This window comes from Oryctolagus cuniculus, chromosome 6 (genome assembly GCF_051225735.1).
Source record: "Oryctolagus cuniculus isolate XC-2025 breed Fujian yellow rabbit chromosome 6, ASM5122573v1, whole genome shotgun sequence".
NCBI classification, from domain to species: domain Eukaryota; kingdom Metazoa; phylum Chordata; class Mammalia; order Lagomorpha; family Leporidae; genus Oryctolagus; species Oryctolagus cuniculus.
Genome location: NC_142872.1, coordinates 31,375,573 through 31,394,466, shown reverse-complemented (window position 1 = coordinate 31,394,466; position 18,894 = coordinate 31,375,573). Strand labels below are relative to the sequence as shown.

Here is an 18,894-nt window from a genome sequence, read left to right as displayed (position 1 = left end):
GAGTTTCTAGGTGGATGGGCATCTCTCACTCATTTGTTGAATGAGCTTCAAAAATTTCATGGAAAATGAGTATTGCGAAAAAATTATGTGTGGATTTCAATTTTTTTTTTTTGCACCACAATACAATTACCTCTTCCCACTGTTCCATGAACTTTCTGAAGTTCCCATGGAAAACTATAGATCCTAAATATTCACCTTTGCTAAAGTGTGGGGCATGCGCCCCTGCTGAGAGAAGAGGATTTCCCAGAGAGGCTAAGGTACAGCTTTCCAAAACACTGCACAGGAGACTTACGTCCCTTTGGGTCATTTCGGTTACTCAAGAACGCTGTGGCGTGGGCCCGTGGTGTTTTCAGGGGAACTGCTCTCCCCTCTTTGAACCAAAGGGCTCAGCAGGCAGGAAGCAGCAGCCAAGCAGAAGTCAAGGCCATTGCCTTGATAATTGTCATTATGTCTGTGTTTGCCTTCAGGACTGCCTCCTATTTACGGGAAACTTTTGCAGTTATGCCAGAGAGACACAGCTTCCTTGAAATAAGGCAGTCACATTTCAGGAAAACTGCCTGTCATTCATTTAAACAAAATGAAAAGCAAGGAGTCTGGTAGGAAGATGACGGTCGGCGCACCCGAACTGAGGTCTGAAAACGATGTCACTCCTGGGTAGGAGAAAGCTGCCCCTTCTGGGACATCCCAGCAGCCCCACCCCACCCCCACCTGGGCCCCAGCCTTCATTTCTGTCTGGCCATCGTATCACTTTAATATAAAAACAACGGCATGGAAGTAATAAATGGGCAGGTTGCTCAATGATGACCCACCCAGTAGGGGGACGATCTGAGAACAGGATTCGGAGGGAGTCCAGCTAAATCCTGCTGGGAGAGAGATTGAAGGCGAAGGCTCCTGAGAGCAGATACGATTTCCCAGCAGTGTCTGGCCCGAGGAGAGAGGCCCTTCGACAGGAAGAAGGTCAAGTCCGGTCTATTTTTACAAGAGTATTTCAAGTGGTTAGTGGATTTATTTCCTGTGGTTCCCAGGAATTCTGCAGCAGGCTTTCAGGAGGATGGCGGTGATAGGGGACAGGGAGTTGATGAGTGAGAATCAATAATTATCTCTATATTTGCTTTGCTTTTTTCTATAAAAATAATCTAAGGGAAAAACACTTGCTTTAAAAGAGCAAAGTTCGTTACAACAGAGGGCAGACTGGAAGTCCCCCCCTGTGGGTCAGAGTCTTCAGGTCAAGATTTTGCAACTGAAAATCCAGTTGTTCACTCATTCTCTCCCTCCTTCATTCACTCAACAAGTGTGTGGGCGACCCTCTGTACTGCCATTGCTGGAGAGTCAGGGAGAGGGGGTGAAGAAACCCGGCTCTGTCGTCCAGGAGCTTACAGGGAGCAAGGATGCAGGTGGATGCGCACGCATGCAATTAACTATGCATGGTGGGGAGGGAAAGAGCACAGTGCGGGTGCAGTGGCCACTGAACGCAGATGAGGAGCCAGCAGGACCTCTGGGTAGGTGCACGTCAGCTGCCACTAAATGTGAGTAGGAGGCAGCCTGTGGGCACTGCCAGGGAAGGGAACACTGTGTAGGCAGGCAGCCGCGTGGAGGAGGCCACAGCAGACGTAGGATTCAAGGGAAGATGGGGTGGGCTGCAGGGCACTGGCAGAGGGAGGGAGTGGGGGGAGGCGAGGCAGCAACATGCAGGGTCCTACGGGCACAGCTGAAGGTCTGGATTTTAGTTATTTTGTGGAAGCAGGAAGCATGGAAGGCTTTAAGTGACCGATCTGATACAGGTTTTAAAAAGATTCCTCTGGTTCTGTGATGGGAAGGAGCCAAGAACAAGAGAGGGGGCTACCGCAGAAGGCGAGACAGGAGCTGGCAGGGGACTGGACTGGTGTTGGCTGCGGGCTGACTGATGATAAGCACGCCATTAGATAACCTTCACTGGAGGCAGGACTGGAACAGCAGGCCTCAGAGAAGTCAGCCAAATCAGAGCGCCGGGACCAGGGCCAGAGGAAAAACTCGACCAAGCCGTCGAGAGAAATATGACTTTAATGCAATATTGCTCAAAAACCCAATTGAAAATGGACAAGAAAAATGCCCACGATGGACACAATATCCACTGATAGCAAAAAGATGGCACGAGGAACACTGCTGACCCTACAACGTGAGCAAGACAAGACCAGCAAGGGCCCCGAGACGGCTGTGGGTGCGGAGTGAAGACACGCCGTCAGCAGGCACGCACATTAGGGCAGAGCCCACTGAGGTCGGAGATGGAGGACAGGGGAGCAGGGGGGGTCTCCTGCGTGTCCTGACCACCTCCTGCAGATTGAATCCCTCCAGGGCACAGAGTTTCACAGCCCAACAACCGACTCCTTGGACAGTTCCGAAAAGCAACGCCTGCCTGTTCCTGTTCTGAAAGATCTCAAGACCAGCTTCCCACGCCAGGACGGGCTCCAGAACACGGTGCCGTGAGAGCACCAGGGAACCTGCGGCCCGCGCCGCGGGCGTGTCCGAAGGTCCAGATTTATGGAATTCCTGAAGAGCCCCTTGCGCCTGACAAAGCCCGGGGGGAGCCGGGAACGCAGGATGCCCGACTGTCAAGAGGGGTTATGTGCAGAAAGATGGCAGCACCAAGAAGGAAAGAGAGGTCAGCCTGCCGGCGCCCCGCCTGCTTGTTGCTTAACCTGCTTCCCAGGGCCAATCGCTTAAAATCCCCCCTCACCCCGGTCTTTGAACCTTGTCCAGCCTAATGGCTCTTTGATCTCTAAAGCATGAAGGGGAGCGGTGGATGCTGAAGGATATGAATGGCTTTGAAAGGTCAGTGAGGAAAGGAAGGAAGGAGGGAGCCATGAAAGCTGGCCACGCCCGCAGCCACCTGCCAAGGCCAGTGCAGACTCCACCGCCCCTCACTGGCAAGTGAGCGTGCCGCCTGCCTATCACTGCCTGCCTGGCCCGTTTGTTTCCTGGTCAGTGTTACCTTGACTGCAGTGCGTACCCTCTGCCGGCACTACAGACCTATCTCTTAGCTTGGCCCCTGGGATACAAGCTTTCCACTCACTCCCCAGCTCTTTCCTCCCTTATCAAACGCTGGTCACTTCCCAGGGCCTTTGGTGATGTTTTCTTGCTCCATTTTCTGCACATGAAACCCACCAACCCCCTCCCCCAACCAACAGCTGGACTGTGTGTGGACCTGTGTGTGGAAGGCAACCACGTGGCCCCTGCACCCCGAGCATCCTCAGCAGAGTGCAGAGGGGGAATGGTGCCTTTTGGACTGGTTCACCAGGGATCAAAGAGAGGCAGCAAGTGCCAAAAAACCTCTAAAAATAGCCAAAGCCCTTAAAAAGAAAGAATGTTAAAAAAAAAAAAGTTTTAAACAGTCCCAATGCAGGCCATGCAAATATTGGGTCCCAGAAGGCTGACGCTGGGACTAGCGACTGCTTTCTACCTGCCCCCTCGACTGTGACACCCACTGGGGCCCTTGGCAAACCCTGGCCCTGCCCTGTCGCCTACCCCCTGCAGGGTACTGGATGCCTCTGCAGGATGTAGCGCTCTCTACATGGCAGGGCCCCTACGGCCTCCTGTCCAGATCCAGACCAGATTCTGAGATGTGGAGTGAGCTCCATGGGGTTTACATTCCTCTGCAGTATCCAGGCGCCTTAAAACACAAAACCCTGTTCGGGGAATGCGGACTATTCTTCCAGAGACGCCTGGATATCATCTGTCTGGCAAAAATGTGAGTTTTTTTCTCTCTCTCTCTTTTGCTTCTTAATCCTTTGAGTGAGCCAGGGCCCCTTGGCAATGAAGCCTCTGACCAGAGGGGCGACACAAGAGACGGCTGTCTTGGAACCGCCGCTGTTATTCTGGGCTCAGCTGTGGGTTTGCTTTGCTAAGCTGTTCGGCCTGTCTCTGTCACAGCTCTCTCGGATAGAAAGGGGAGTCCATGCAGCCCAAGGGACTGAGGAATAGCAGAGGCAAAACCACACGGCACCTAGCGTGGGGTCTACGCAGCCGCCCCCGACACACGCTTGGTTACTACTGTGAAACCCTCAGTTCTGCAACAAGGGACACAATCGGCCTGCCAGCACCAAGCCCTGATGAAGCACTGTAGCAAAGCCCGGCTCTCAGGCCATGCAGGGTGCTCCCAGGCCTCACTCTGTTCCTTCCTCGTGGCCCTGTGACCACGAGGTCTAGACTCTTCACAGCCGCATGTCACAAACGAGGTGACCGGGGATCGCTTATGTGACTTTCCTGGTCACATGAGGCCTTAAGGACCCAGTGGAAACCACAGTCCAGGCCTGACTCACGGGCTGTGGGGACCCCCCGCCCCCATTTCCCATGGCGTTTCTAACTCTGGCTCAAGTAGGATGCTCCACACATCCCCGAGAGGTCTCTGGCCTCACCAGAACCTTCATCAGCACTGGCCAGTGACTGCTATGACGAGGGCCAAGCCGGGCTCATCCGATGCTGGGTCACCTTGTGTGACAATGAAGCCAGCGGAAACGCACAGCTGCTCTGGGGAAGAACTCGCAACGGTTCCCCTGCCGTGAGACACTGTCCTCCTTGGGACGTTGTCCTCCTGTAGTCTGCTCTGGACATAGGTAAAGCAAGCCCTTGGCATTTTGAAATGAAATAAGAAACACATGTTGCAAAAGACTGACTTTGGAGAACGTAAATGTTCTCATTTAAGAGGGAAGAAAAATAAAGACCCAGCAAAGAAACCATGTTCTTGTGAGCTGGAAGGCTGGCTGACTTTGAGAAAGGAAGGTCCTAGCGGTGCCTGTTCTGGAGATTGTAACATGCGCGACAGATTTAAAGGACTGCTGGAGACACACCACTATGACAGGGTTCCAGGGAGGGCTGCGAGGGCTGCAGGAGTCCCTGCAGAATCGCTTTGCATTTGGCTCGAAGCCCTGGCGCTTTCATGCATCGGTCTGCAGGACGGATGTTTCCGTTGAAGACGTGTGCAGATCTTCAGGATGGCTCAGAGCTTGCGGGAAGCTCTGGACCAGGGCGCCCCATTCAAGTTCAGACAGAGCCAAGGCCAGCAGAGTAGGCAGCTGTGCCAGACAGCACTCTGGCTTTCCTCTTTGCAAGGATGCTGTTTTGTCCAAGCTCAGAAACGAATTCCTTAGCTCTAATCAGATGATGCTCTGGGGAGGGAAGCGTGTTGGGGCTGCACAAGCCAGATGACAGAGAATGAAAGACTCGGAATCAAGGGAAGAAATTAAGGATACCTGCTGGACCCCTGGGGACGGGTGTGTGTGTCTGCCTCCTCTTCAGTGAGGAGTGTGAGAGTGAAGACTGGAACTAAGCTGTCTGGTGGCCATCAGCAGCCTCCGCACCCCGCACATGGTTCAAGCACCTCTGTCCTTCTCATCTGAAGCAGGGTGCATGGAGTCTGGTGTGGCCCGATGTAACCTCCAGATGGGGAGAAACTGAGTCCTAACCCCAGTCCACAGTCTCTTACCCAAAGGCCTTAGGCGAGCTATGTTTCAGAATCAGGAATCCTGGAGATTTTTAGAAAGGTTTCCATTGGAGTCTGGGACACCAGTCCAGACTCAAACATGAAGGCAAGTCTGCTCCTGCTAGGTTTTATAAACACCAGCACGAAGTGGGATGAGGACTTGGAATCGTCTCAGGACTCTGGGTCAATTTTGCCACCATCTGAGTTAGGAAAGAACTTCCAGTGTCAGACCTGTTTGCACTTTAGAATCCTGGGATAGGGATTCCAGCCTTGCTTTCCATTTCCTTTTATTTTCAAGATTTCCAGGTCATCTGCAGCATTCCACGAGGGGCAGGCACTGAGCAGAGGCTGTTGAAGCCTGGGGACAGGTTATTCTCAGTGACTTGGGGTCAGTACCTAAGCAAATAAGAGAGCATCCTTGCAATGAGTGATGATGGAAAAAAATCAACCTGTCCCGAGAAATGGCATTTTTCAAGTGCTGCTAAAATACTACCATACGTTAGAAACCGTGTCTGTTCGTTTTAAACCAGCCGCACAGCTGACTGGCAAAACTAACAACAGGGAAAACGCATGGCGATAACCAAGCTAGTGCGTACCGAACTCCTGTAAGTCTTCAGAGGCAGGTTCAGTGGGTTCCGAGGGTCAGCATGCAAAACCTAGAGACCCATGCTGTAGTGACTGTCAGTGAGCGCCATGTCACAGACAGGGAAACTGATGCCATGAGAGAATGAGTAATATGCCAGTGAGGACCCAACCAGTATTCAAATCCAAGTCTGGCAATGTGCTTGTAAACCAGCTAGAGAGAATGAGTGTGTGTGTGTGTGTGTGTGCACACGCATGCACAAGCACATGTATGTGTATGGGGGGGGAAGCAGGGAGCGAGGGAGGGAAATAACCCTAATTTATAACATCTGCTGAATTCTCTAGAATAAATACTCTCACCAGGGTTGATTTCAAACTCCCAGCCAAATCCCTAAATATTCATTACTTGGCTTTCATGAACTTTTTTTTTTTAATTTTATTTTATTTAATGAACATAAATTTCCAAAGTACAGCTTATGGATTACAATAGCTTCCCCCCCCCCATAACTTCCCTCCCACCCACAACCCTCCCCTCTCCCACTCCCTCTCCCCTTCCATTCACATCAAGATTAATTTTCAATTATTTTTATATACAGAAGATCAATTTAGCATATATTAAGTAAAGATTTCCAGTTTGCACCCACATAGAAACACAAAGTGTAAAATAAAGGAATAAGATCGAAGTCGGCGAACACAAAAGGCTTCCATAACCTTGGCAACTCATGACTAGAGCCTGGGGAGATTACTGACGCCATAAACAAGAGTGTCAAATTGTTAAGTCAACAACAGGAGTCACTGTGTACTTACTCCTCATGTGGGATCTGTCCTTAGTGTGTTGTCCAAAGTGAAGTAATGCTATAACTAGTACTGAAACAGTATTTTATACTTTGTGTTTCTGTGTGAGTGCAAACTGATGAAATCTTTATTTAATACATACTAAATCGATCTTCTGTATATAAAGATAATTGAAAGTGAATCTTGATGAGAATGGAATGGGAGAGGGTGCGGGAGATGGGAGGGGTGTGAGTGGGAGGGAAAATAAAAAAAAATACACAATTACTCTTAGGTGTTTAATTAAGGCTTTAATGAACTTGTAAAAGGCATCTCCTGAACACCACTGTCAAGTGCATCCCACACCCGAGTCCTGAGGTTCTTGTCAACTCTGGAAAATGAACTTGAGCTCGTGGCACACAACTGGCGTGGGTGCAGCATGCTCATCGGCTCGCCCAGGGCAGTCAGCCATGGCCACTCTGCTGCCCCAGACCTGCTACAGGCCACTGAGGCTGGAGTAGGGAAACAGAGACCAGGGACACAGTGCCTCCTTTCTCCAGGCAAACCTTCCTCCATCAGAAGGTGTGAGGTGGGTCCCTGCCAGCCCAGCATGCCCTGGCAGGAATAACAAGACCTGCATCCTTCTTACAGATTGGTGGGGTAAGGAGGTCAGGCTTAAGATGGAAGGGTTGATCCCTTCCCTTCTGAGCTCCTTCACAGCCCTAGTATTTCCCTTGAAGAAGTAAGGGAACATTAGCTGTAAATGGGAACAGGGTTCAGGATTGCTTTAACACAGGGGAGGGCATTCCATGCTAATACGAGCCCAATTTACATACACGTAGGCCTTTGGTTAAGCTTCTCTGTCTATACCGCAGGTCTCCTGACAGCGTACTTCCACTGGAGGTTCCTAAGAAAGGGCTGGCCTGGTAGCCAATCACAAGCACACACAAGACCAGGTGTAGGTACATGCCAAGTGTTGGATACAGAACAAAACACCAACCAGTTCCTATCCCAGGGCCTCAGAGACCATCAAGAAGCTTGGTTAAATTATATCCATTCACTCATTCAACAAGTATTTATCGAGTGCCCATTAGGTGCCGGGCTTTGTGCCAGGCACTGGGGCACCACGGTGGGCAGGGCAGACTGGCTTGTACTCTGGATGGAGCTGATGTTCCGGAGAGACGTTAACTACACAGTCACGAGAATGAATGCATCATTAAAAACTGAAGTCAAAGCCCGGAAGCAATTTTAATTGGTCCTATGATAACTGCGCGCAACTTGACACCATTCAGGGGAGTCAGGAAGACTGTCTTATGGAACTGACAATTGAGCTAAGATTTGAAAAAAAAAAAAAAAATAGCAGTTACCTAGATGAGCAGAGTAGAGAGCAAAGAGGAAGTGTGCTCCAGACGGAGGGAACAGCATGGGCAAAGGTCCTAGGCTAGGGGTACACAATGGTGTCCAGGAACTGGAAGGCTGGTTCACACAGAGAGAGGTCCAAGAGGAGGCAGGGGAGGAAGCAAGGACTGGATCATGTCCCAGAGCCCTGCAGGCCATACCAAGGCTTTGATCCTTCAGGCGGAGCAATGGAAATCACTGGGGGGTTGAAGCATACAGACTGCAGCTCCCCCAGTGCTACAGGAGTAACCAGTGTGCTGTTAAGGAAGCACACGGAAATCAGCACATTGAAGCCACTGTGTGGTGCAGAGGAAGAGCCGGGAGCTTAGGGTTGGGCATGAGTCCGAACAAGACTCTCTGGAGGAGGAACTATCTGAGCTGAATTTCTGAAGGGTGAGCATGATTTAGCCAGGCCATGGTGGAAGGGGGGAGGAAGGACCGAGCAGCTGGGTGATGTTTGGGGTAAGGGCTAGAAGCGTGAGGGAGTGATGTGGGGTGGTGGTGGTGGGGTAACTACATAAGAGAAAAAGCAACGGGGTTAGGCAGGGACCAGGTGGTGAGAGGCTCTCAGGTTAGGTAGGAGTCTGGGAGCTACTGACCCAGTCAAAGATCTTTAGCAGGCAGCCATCATCAGATCTGGGAGTTAGGAAGGTCACTAGCAGCAAGAATGGAAGTGGATGGAAAGTGAGCAGTGCTGGAGACGAGAGCCCACTGCTCCCTCCCACAACTGCCCAGGTGAGCGGAGGTCTTGGGTCAGCAGGAGGGCAGCAGCAGTGAGGATGGATAAGAGATGTCAGGGAGACATGAAATGGGGAAACTGCACAGGCTGTTCTTACCGGCTGGATGGGCAGCAATGACACTTCTGTCCAGTGGATAGTCTGAGTGAGACTAGCTCTTCTATTTGGACTGAGTCCTGCCTTATGATCTGGTACACGGCCATGCTTAGACATATCCTATGTGTCTGTGAGAAGAATGGTGTTCACCTGTTGTATGCACAGTTCTCTTACCTGAGTACAACGATTCTCTTAAGCAGGTGACCAGTGCATTTGGACCTTCTCCATCCTTAGTAATATTGTGGATGGTTGCTCTATCATGTTTCAAAAATGTATGAAAATCTCCCATCATCCTTGTGGATTTCTCAACTTCCTTTGTATATCTGTCAATTTTGCCATATATATATGAGGCCATGTCATTAGGTATACACAGGTTCGAATTTTAAATTATTTCACTTATCATTATCCTTTGATCCATTTTTTTCCTTAATCGTTTTTTCTGCCTTAGGCCTAATTTTTTTCTGATATTAATATAGCTACATTGGGGCCAGTGTTGTGACACAGGGGATTAAGCCACAGCTTATGATGCCAGCATCCCATATTGGGGTGCTGTTTGAAGTCATGGCTGCCCCACTTCCGATTCATCTTCCTGCTAATGCGTCTTGGAAGGCGGCAGAAGATGGTCCAAGTACTTGGGTCCCTGCTACTCATGTGGGAGACCAGGATGGAATTTCTGGCTCCTGGCCCAGTCCTGGCTGTTGCAGCCATTTGGGTAGTGTAGCACCAGATGGAAGATCTCTCTCTCTCCTCTTTTCATCTCTCCCTCTCTGTTTTTTGTTCTACCTTTCAAATACATACATACATGCATACACAAATCTTTTTTAAAAATATAGCCCCATCAACTTCTAATTTTTTACTAACAGTTCCTTGGTATCTAGTTTTCAATATTTTACTTTATTTTTTATTTATTTCTTTACTTCAATCCACTTGAAAGGCAGAGAGAGAGAGAAAGAGACAGAGAGATTTTTCTATCCACTGTTTCACTCCTCAAATGCCTGCAATAGCCGGGGCTGGACCACCCTGAAGTCAGGGGCCTGAAAACCAAATTGGGTTGTGTGGGAGGCAGGTATCCAACTACTTAAGCTATCACCTCCTGCTGGCCAGTGTGTGACCAGTAGAAGCTGGAATCAGAAGTGGAGCTGGGACTCAAAACCCAGGCACTCTGGCATAGAATGTGAGCATCCTAAGCAGCAGCCAAGCATTGTGCTAAATCTCCAATTTTATGTTTAATCCTTCCATATCCCTTTAATGTCTCTTTTAATCACAGCGTAGGTAGATTTTTAAAAATCCAATTGCTTATAAATTTAGCCCATTTATATTTATTGTGTGATTATATTTTATAAATATATTTGGATTTACTTCTGCCTCCTAATCCTCTTTTAATCAATTTTTAAATTTTTATTCTTTTCTCTTTTTCTATGTTCTTTGGAGTAGGTACAGTTTCACTTATTTCATTTCGTTCCTTTGTCCCCAGTAGTTTTTTGTTGGAATTAGTACATTCTACTTCTCTTAACTACTCTGTAACTACCCTTAACATTTAATACACATTATTTGACTTAACAAAATATAAACTTAATGAGTATCTCTGAGAAAGAGTTAAGGCTTTTGGATAATGTTGTTCATAGAGACAGACAGTAAGGACTATGACCTATTTGGAACCAAAGCCGAGTTCTGTTTTGTGCTTGCTGGAATGGAGGGCACATCCAATTATGACTTGAACAGATACTTACACATCTATCTACTTTGATGGCTTTATACACTTTGCAAAGAGAACTTCTTTGTGAGTATTCTGCGTTGCTTAAACAGTGACAGAAGTCAAAAGCAAAACCAAAATAATCAATGTCAGTGTTTGCCTTCCCTTGGTGTTAGAACCATGTCCCCTCCCCCTCCACCCCCAACTTTGGTCACCAGGGCCAAACAGAGCACAATGTCTCCTGGAAATAGCAGGCTTCACAAACAAAACTTCAGTAACTCTTGATAGCTGGGAACTGGGTCTGAAATGCTGACCAGGATCCACTCGTACAAAAATAATGCCTTACCTGGCCTCCTCCATCTCCTCTGATACGTTTGTGGCTTAAATAATGGGGAGAGGCTTGGCTCATCTCTGCTTAATAGAGGAGGGAATGATAAAAACTATTTTTCACAGCAATTAAAAAATTATTTTAGCTTAAGCCCTTAATCACAGCTGACCTGGACTACACCAGACTTCAACTAGTGAACATAATAAGCCCCTCAGACCTCCTGCAGGTAAGGTTCCATTTTTACACTTTCCAAGTGCTACTGTGAATACTGTGCCCACTGAACCCTTCGGACAGCCCTGAGCAGTGGCAGGGTGGGGAGTGCTGGAGAAAACACTTGGATGGAGTAGATGACACGCTTGGGTTCCAGAGCCAGTTGGTGACAGCTGCTGGAGCTGTGCTGGGCCGGCTCATCACCCCACACTGAGTGGTGACTGCTGTGTCTCAGGGAGAGGCTACACACTCGGCATTCTGTTCCTGCAGCAGGGCCACAGCAACGAAGCATGTCAGCCTCAACAAGGATGTTCCCGCAGGTGTGGTGTGCCTCTCACCGCGGTGTCAGTGATAAACCAAGGAAGTCATCTGGCTTTCCTAACATCTCTCCAGTGCACCACACCTCCAGGGGCTGTGCTTGGTGCACAGTGGTGACATGGAGTCCACGAGGCTCGCTCTTCATCTCTGAACACACACAGATAATCCCCTCCCCTGACGGCCAATAAAAAGAAAACAGGAACGAGGAGCAGAACTCATAAATTTCCATTATGCTTAATGCCTGATTTCCCTGAGTTAATGGATTCATTTATTACAGCAATCTGTAAATCCCCAAGGGCCTCCTAAGGTGGCTGCCTCATAGTTTTTCTATGTCATATACTTCCTTGATTCTTCTTGAACAACGAATGGGTTGTCAAGGAGCCATGCAGTCAGTGCTCAGCGACCAACCGCTGCTCAAGCTATAGGCAAACTGTAAATAACGTTAACAACAAGGCTTTGGAGGCTCCCAGGGTTTCCTTCAGCAACAAAAAGCAATTTCATTTTTTGGATGTTTCAGCTGATTCATAAATCCAGCTGTCATGGTCTCCTGACTCCATGCTGAGTCCAGACTGCTTGTCGGAGTCGACATGTGCCCTTCAGGTACGATGCGAGCTGGACAGCTTAGAGAGCCACCCAGAGTCAGAGCAGCCACTCCAGGACTGCCCATCTCACTCACGGGAACAGAGAGACTGCAAGGTTGCCGCCTTGTGTCACCACGGGTTGCATTGTGGTCAGGAGCGGGGGACCTCGGAGGACCTGCTAGGCCCTGGCTGAGGTCATTCTGTCTGTGAGAGCTCTGCAGGGGTGAAGTCGAAGCTGTGGGACTAGCACACACGTGTGGGTGTGAGCACCTGTAGGATCCTCAGCCAGACCTGGCACCTGCAGCCTCAGGTGGGCTTGCGTGCATCTGTTCCTCTTCATCTCAGTAGAAGGGAAGCAAGAATGCAAGTGGATGGAGCCAGATCCATGCCCAACTCAAGGGAGTTTCAGAACAACTCAAGGGAGACTCCTGGTGAGGGCTGGATCTAGCAGGAGGGCTATCCTCCCACAATCGGGGATCGGGGAGAACGGGGACCTCCATGGGAGAAGTCCTGGAGACCACAAGAGACAAAATTTTGCCCATCAAAGACTGACAGTGCAAATGACTAGCTGTACAGTTCAATGGCAACCACTAGCATTACTGGCTCCTGTACTGATGTAAGTATGTAACTTAGGAAGTACACAAGAAAAAGACAACCGGAAGGAATAGAGCATCATCTCGTAGCTGAGAGTGGTTATGTGCCAGTGGAAAGGTGATGGGAGGGCTGGTTTGCTCTAAATCAGAAAGGGGTCCTGAAAGGAGTGAGAGCGAGATCCGGTGGCTGGGGAGAGACACAGGGAGAGACAACAAGAGGGACAGTGGTGGGCAGAGAGCTGTGAAAGCCCAACGAGGAAAGAGAAGGGTTTGGGAGAGGCGGCGAGGACCGGGAGGGAGATGCAATGTGCTGTGCCCAGGCGAATCTTGTCCCTACAGTGAAACTGACACAAACGAGTCATTTTCTGTCTGTTACTGTGTTCTGTGAAAAGAAGTGGACCGAGTTTCACTGGATGAGAACGTGGAGAGAATATTTGGGAAGGTGTCTGCAAAATTCTCTCTGGGGGGGGGGGGTCCTTGGAGGAACCTCAATCAGTACTTGAAACTAGGGCCAGTGACAGGGTCCCTGGTGGCTGCAGATGGGGAAAAAATGCACCCGAAACATTAAAATGCCAGGACAGGGAGAACGAATGGAGGCTTCCAACTCGGACCCTAATTCCCAATCATCAGGATGAGTGATCTTAAGTGGTGCCTTGATTCAGGATGGAATTGCTTTCAGCAAGAGCAGCTCCCCAAGGCTGTTAAGGGATGAAAGAAGGCGGGGAGACCGGGTTGTCTGCCACGAGGCTCCCAGTGCTGGCTGGGTAGGTTTCTCTGGGTGAGCTTCTCCTGCTGGGAGACTGGCATGGGGCCAAAGGAGAGGTTGCCAGTGGACCTGAATAGCTGAATCAATGGCAAGTTTATGGGGGCAGATGTCCGTGCCAAGCAATGGGTCAAAACCCCACTCCTGGTAAAAACATTGCAGGGCATGTGAAGGCACTTAACTCTTCCACGTGATGAACGGCAAGTGGGGGCCTTGTGTTCACAGAGCCCCGCTGAGGCTCAGTTCCGCCACCTTCCAGCTGCTGACCTGGAACAAGCCACTCGGCATGCCTGAGCTGTGTTTTCCTTTCCTGAGAAATGAGCATTAGTGCCCGCCTCATAGTGTTACGGGGAAGTGAGCGTGAGTTGACTTGGTGCCCAGAATACGTTGCCTGATGACACGGCTGCAGTCACAAGACCGCTAGGGAATTAGGCACAATCAGCACCTGCATTTCCAAGGTGACGCTGCCACGTCGCTCTCCCGGTCTCTCTTTGGTCTCTCTGTTTGACATTCTTTGTAACCACTAGCGGGCAAGGATATGCTTTCAAATTCTGTCACTCATTAGCTTTGTTTTTTAATCCGCAGGGATGTAACTGATATGTTTTATATAAATACTGTAAATTTGTATATAGTGGGTGCATACAAGGTTAGAGGCTTATAATAGAGAATTCGGTGGTTTCTATGTTTGAAGTATGTCTACTACGGGTAAGTAATTGCGATGACGAAGGCCCGTGTGCAGGGACAGACCTGCCTTCCCCGCGCAGCAGGAGGACATGGGAAAGCTGAGGAGCACGCAGCCACCAGGCGCAGCCTGCAGGCCCTCAGAGCATTCCCTTGGCACAGCGTCCGTCCTTTAAAAGTCCCACTGAATCCACCCTCACGCCCTCTTCCTTCCAGCAAGCCCAGAGAGTTTCCTTTGCGTACAAACATTTTGCCGGCCCTCTTGTGTCCCCGTGGGGCCTCCTCTGCCTTTGCTCACAGGCCCCCAGGTGGCCAGGCCGCCCGCGCTGCCCGCTACACCCGGGCCGTGCACACCCAGCCCCGGCAGTGTGAGGGTGGATGGCAGAGCCTCGGTCCGGCCCCTCCGCTCTTGTGGGTTTCAGCCAGACCTGGGGTGTTATTTTAGTGCAACTGCAGTGTTTAATTTGAGGATGTGTGTGGACCAGAAGGAGGGACCAAAACATGATTTTTCCCCCCCTTTCAGCCAAATGATTAAATTTGAAGTTCTAAAAAACGCACAGCTGGGTCCAAAGCGGCATCCAATTGGGAAGAGAGAAGCGCCCCTGAAAACCCCTCCCTCGCCAGGGCCCATCATAGCCCCGCCGCCGGCTGCCACCTCCCTGGCAACACCTGGGCAGTCTGCTCACCCCCAGCCCAGCAGCCGCTGCCCGCCCTGCCCGCGCACCGCGTGCCTGTGCTGGAGGATCAGCGCACAGATCTTCTCCTTTCTTACAGTGCCGAGCGCCCCGCCGCCATGGCTGAGGGGGAGGTCACCACCTTCACAGCCCTGACCGAGAAGTTCAACCTGCCTGCAGGGAACTACAAGTTGCCCAAACTCCTCTACTGCAGCAACGGGGGCCACTTCCTGAGGATCCTGCCGGACGGCACTGTGGACGGCACAAGGGACAGGAGCGACCAGCACAGTAAGTGCCCGGCTCGGTTGCACCTGCTCCCCTGGCTGGGGTCTTCCTTGGTCAGGGACCGGAGGACCTCTAGGTCCTGTTCGGGCAGGACACACACAGAGGTGGCGGTGACATAAATGTGTCGAGGCTGGGTTTGCGAAGCTACCGCTCACCTAAGGGCATCCAATTTCAAATTTGGAAAAGGACTCTGCTGACCTAACGCAGCTGGCTGCCTGCGCCCAGCCGCTGTGCGTTTCCCCAGGTTGCTGTAGCTGCCCCCTCCAGCTGCTTCCTGACAGGCAGGGGGCAGTAAAATCCCACACCAAGCCACGGGCTTGATGTCCAGTTCACTAACCCTCCAGGCTGGGATTGCACCCAGCGTACATGTAGCCTTGCACGTCGTAAGCCAGGCAGCCCTTTCTCTGCCTCCATGCAGCAGATGTAGCTGTGGTCCCCGGGAGGGGGGAGGGGTAGGTCATTCTCCAGACCTCGTGGAAACAGGACAGCAGCAGCAACAGGAGCTGGAGGCAGAGCGCCTCGCCCAGGCTGCACTGGCGGCCAGCTCCCAGGCGATACCAGTGAGGGAAGGTCAGGCTTGGGAGGGAAGTATCCTCTTGACATTGAATGACACAGCTCTCTTCCTTGCACCTGGGGACTTCCGGGGTGGGTGCGGATGCCGAAAATCAGGTGTCTGGTCCCTGGGTACCACGGGGGCACTGGATGTTGTAGAGAAGCCAAAAGCCAGAGCTGCTGGCTGCCTAGAGACTCAGCACCTCAAGAGTCAACCGCGCTGCAAATCAGAAGGAAAGTGTGGGTGGGCTCCGGCAGAGCAGAGGCAGCAGGCAGCTCCCGCGGGACTGGCTTCACGTGGAACGCTAAGTGCTGCCTTAGGCGGAAGGTGTATAGACCAGAGGCTCTTAATTATACATGCACCGTGCACCAACGGCTGCAGGCTTTCAACACAAAAGACCACTCCAGCGCTGCCCACTGTACCCCTACAAGCACAGGCAACAGTGATGGACACCAGGGAGCACCAGCCCCTCCTTGGCACCGCGGTGAGGTGCAGGAGAGGCTGTGGCCGGGCTGGCAGCTACAGGGGTCTGGGTTTGGGGCTTTGTCTGAATGTCCCATCTTCCAACGGGCCTGCTGAATGCCTGAGACTCAGCAAAACACAGGTTCTGGAAAGAGGTTCCTGCTAAACACACACAAAAGGGAGGTTTGCATTGCGGTGCGCCGTGTTAGGTGGGGTGCAGAAGTCGTGTGACCTGCAGCCGCCCCAACAACAGAAGGGGGACATGCTGTCAAGTCTCTGGATTTTAAGTGTTTCCAGGAAGCCTCTGGTCCTCAGGCTCTCTGGTCCTCAGGCTCTCTGGTCCTCAGAGCCCTGGAGGAAAGAAAAGCTTCGTGATGTGCTCTTCGGGGTTCAGCTGGCTCTTTTGGGAAACTGAATTCTGAGGTCACAGCAGGCTGCAAGGCTGGAGTTCTGCACACACGGTGCAGGATTTCACAGCTGCCATTCCGCCATCAGCACTCGGGACCGGGCTCTGGGTATTTAACACTGGGACAATCCCGAGGCCTGCTGGGGGTCAGACCGAGTAACCCTGACACTCCAGGAGCCCCGGGAATGCAGTGCAGCATTGCCATGGGGGGCGGGGGGAAGGTGTGCGGGCGGCTGCATCCTGCTCAGGCTCGCTGCTTGGCTGAGTGAGCGTGAGCAAACGCTGGAAGCTTCCCGGCCTGGATTTTCTCACTCACAGAGCAGCAGTATCACTGGGCTCACAGCTTTCTAGAGAGGATTAAATGAGATGCTACTGCGGGGATTTCTGGCCATGGGCGTGGCCCAGAGGAACAGCTCAGCCCACCTGGTTGACGTCCCTGCTGTCAGCACCGAGATGCCACATGCTCAGCCCAGCACATGGACACACAGGATGCCGTTGAGGATCTTCTTCTAGAATGCTCCTTCAGGGAAGGTCAAGAGCAGTGTCATTGATTGATGTGCTGACCTGGGCACCAAGGACTGGGGCCGTGGAGGGCTGAAATCAGAGCAAGCGGGCGCAGACGGCGGAACTCCGGGCCCGCCAATGCCAGGAGAAGCTGGCATTCCCACACTCTAGAGTCGGGGTGCGTGGAGTCCGAAGCTGGGGCTCACAGTGTGCCTGCTGCTTCCTCCCCTCTCTGCATAAGGGGCTCTGCAGAAGCGGTGTCAAGTGCCCGAGCCCGGAAGCTCCTCCCAGCATCCCCTCCTGTCCAGAAATGTCCACATCTGCCGGGTCCCAGCCATCTAAGCCTGGGGGAATCTTTTCATCTCACTGGGCCTGTTTCCTCTTCTGTGGGGTGGGAATAATATCACTGCCCTGTGTGCTCAGGAAGCTCAAAGACAGCAGGATCTGAATTGAAAGGCCTCCTGGGCACGGCCCTAGATGGGGCTCTGTCGCCCTCTTCTGTCCAGTGGCAGTACTGCTGCAGGACTCAGGAAATTCAATGATTACTGGCTGAGCCCCGGACACGGATGAACTGGATACTCCCTGGGTAACTGTGACACACTCAGTGTGACAAGTGGGTGGTCCTATTCCTTGATGATCAGTCGGAGCATGTCTGGGGACTGGCGGCAGATGGAGAGTCACACCTAAAAGCCAATCACATACTGTAAAAGATCTACATGCATCCTGCACACAGCACTGCACGCCTGGGAGCTGAGCAAGGCACAAGGAACAACAGTGCCAGCTTCTCTTTGTCTCCAGCTACGTGATCTTCTCTGGGCAGAGCTGGGAAGTTTTCAAAATGTGTCTTCTTCCTACCCCTAGGAGAATCCTGGTTAGGATGCTCGTGTGTGGCCCATGCAGATCCAGAGCTGAACGCAGGGTCCCTGCTGGCCGGTCTTTCCGCCTGGACAGAGATTGTCTGAGCTGGTCCCTCTACCAGGCCTCAAATCACAGTGGCAGATGGTGATCAGCACAGGCTGTGGACGCCCGGACACTGCCGCAGGGGCAGAGCTGTAGATTCTGGTACCAGTAGGGTGCCGCCTGTGAGAAGGTTCACGTTCCCTCCTTGGGCTGAGGCTCTGAGAGATGGCTGCACGGTGTCACCCTGAGAAGCAGGGTCCTGGAGGCGGCACAGGTGCAGGGGATGACAGCCGTCTCCATTTCAGACACAGAGAGCATGGACAGTGCCTGGACAACCATGCAGCTCTGCCTGGAGTCTCCTGCTGTGGGCATCCATGTGATGACATAATGGGGTTCTCTCCCAGGACATCCCCTCAGGGGAAGGACCTCGTCTCCTTGCCCAGCGCTGCTGTCTCCTGTGCCTAGTGCACTACCTGCACCTGGGTGTAAGTAGACACTGATCCGGCAAGTGGCCAATGGCACTGGTGGCAGCTGCATTCAAACCCAACAATATATTCAGTAAGTGGCCGATCACTGGCAGGTGCCAGGCGTGGTGCTAGACGCTTTCATCTCAGCCTGACCACAACACCGTGAGCTTCTGAAGCTCTGAGATGAGAACAGTGACGTCAACCAGGGCATGAGCGCTCCCAAACCGGACACTGCGCACTTCCTTCTCTGGGACCTGCCTCAGTCTCCTCATTAAAACATATTCATTTGCGCTGTTGTTTGTTTGAAACGCAAAGAGAGAGACAAAAAGAGAGAGCTTTCCATCCACTGGCTCACTCTCCAAATGCAGGCAACAGCCAGGGATGGGTCAGGTGGAATCTAGGAGCTGAGTACTCCATCCAGCTCTCCCACGTGGCCG

General features: G+C 51.6%; 1 protein-coding gene and 1 long non-coding RNA gene across 7 annotated transcripts in view; one reads left to right on the top strand and one right to left on the bottom strand.

The window, feature by feature from the left end:
* The window catches only part of LOC138850171 (uncharacterized), a 304,111-nt gene that overhangs the window by 65,529 nt on the left and 219,688 nt on the right, over positions 1 to 18,894 (bottom strand). The gene's annotated exons all lie outside the window — the stretch shown is intronic.
* The window catches only part of FGF1 (fibroblast growth factor 1), a 95,197-nt gene that overhangs the window by 59,121 nt on the left and 17,182 nt on the right, over positions 1 to 18,894 (top strand). For 3 of the 6 annotated variants that reach the window (XM_008254888.5, XM_008254889.5, XM_051843315.3), the window contains one exon: positions 14,981 to 15,168. In XM_008254888.5, coding sequence (XP_008253110.1) covers positions 15,000 to 15,168 — 169 coding nt within the window. In that variant the 5' untranslated portion in view covers positions 14,981 to 14,999. Of the gene's footprint in view, positions 1 to 2,750; positions 3,725 to 8,577; positions 8,600 to 14,980; positions 15,169 to 18,894 lie in introns of those variants that run through there. The other 3 variants (XM_008254887.5, XM_089334592.1, NM_001171488.1) reach the window with 3 other exon arrangements.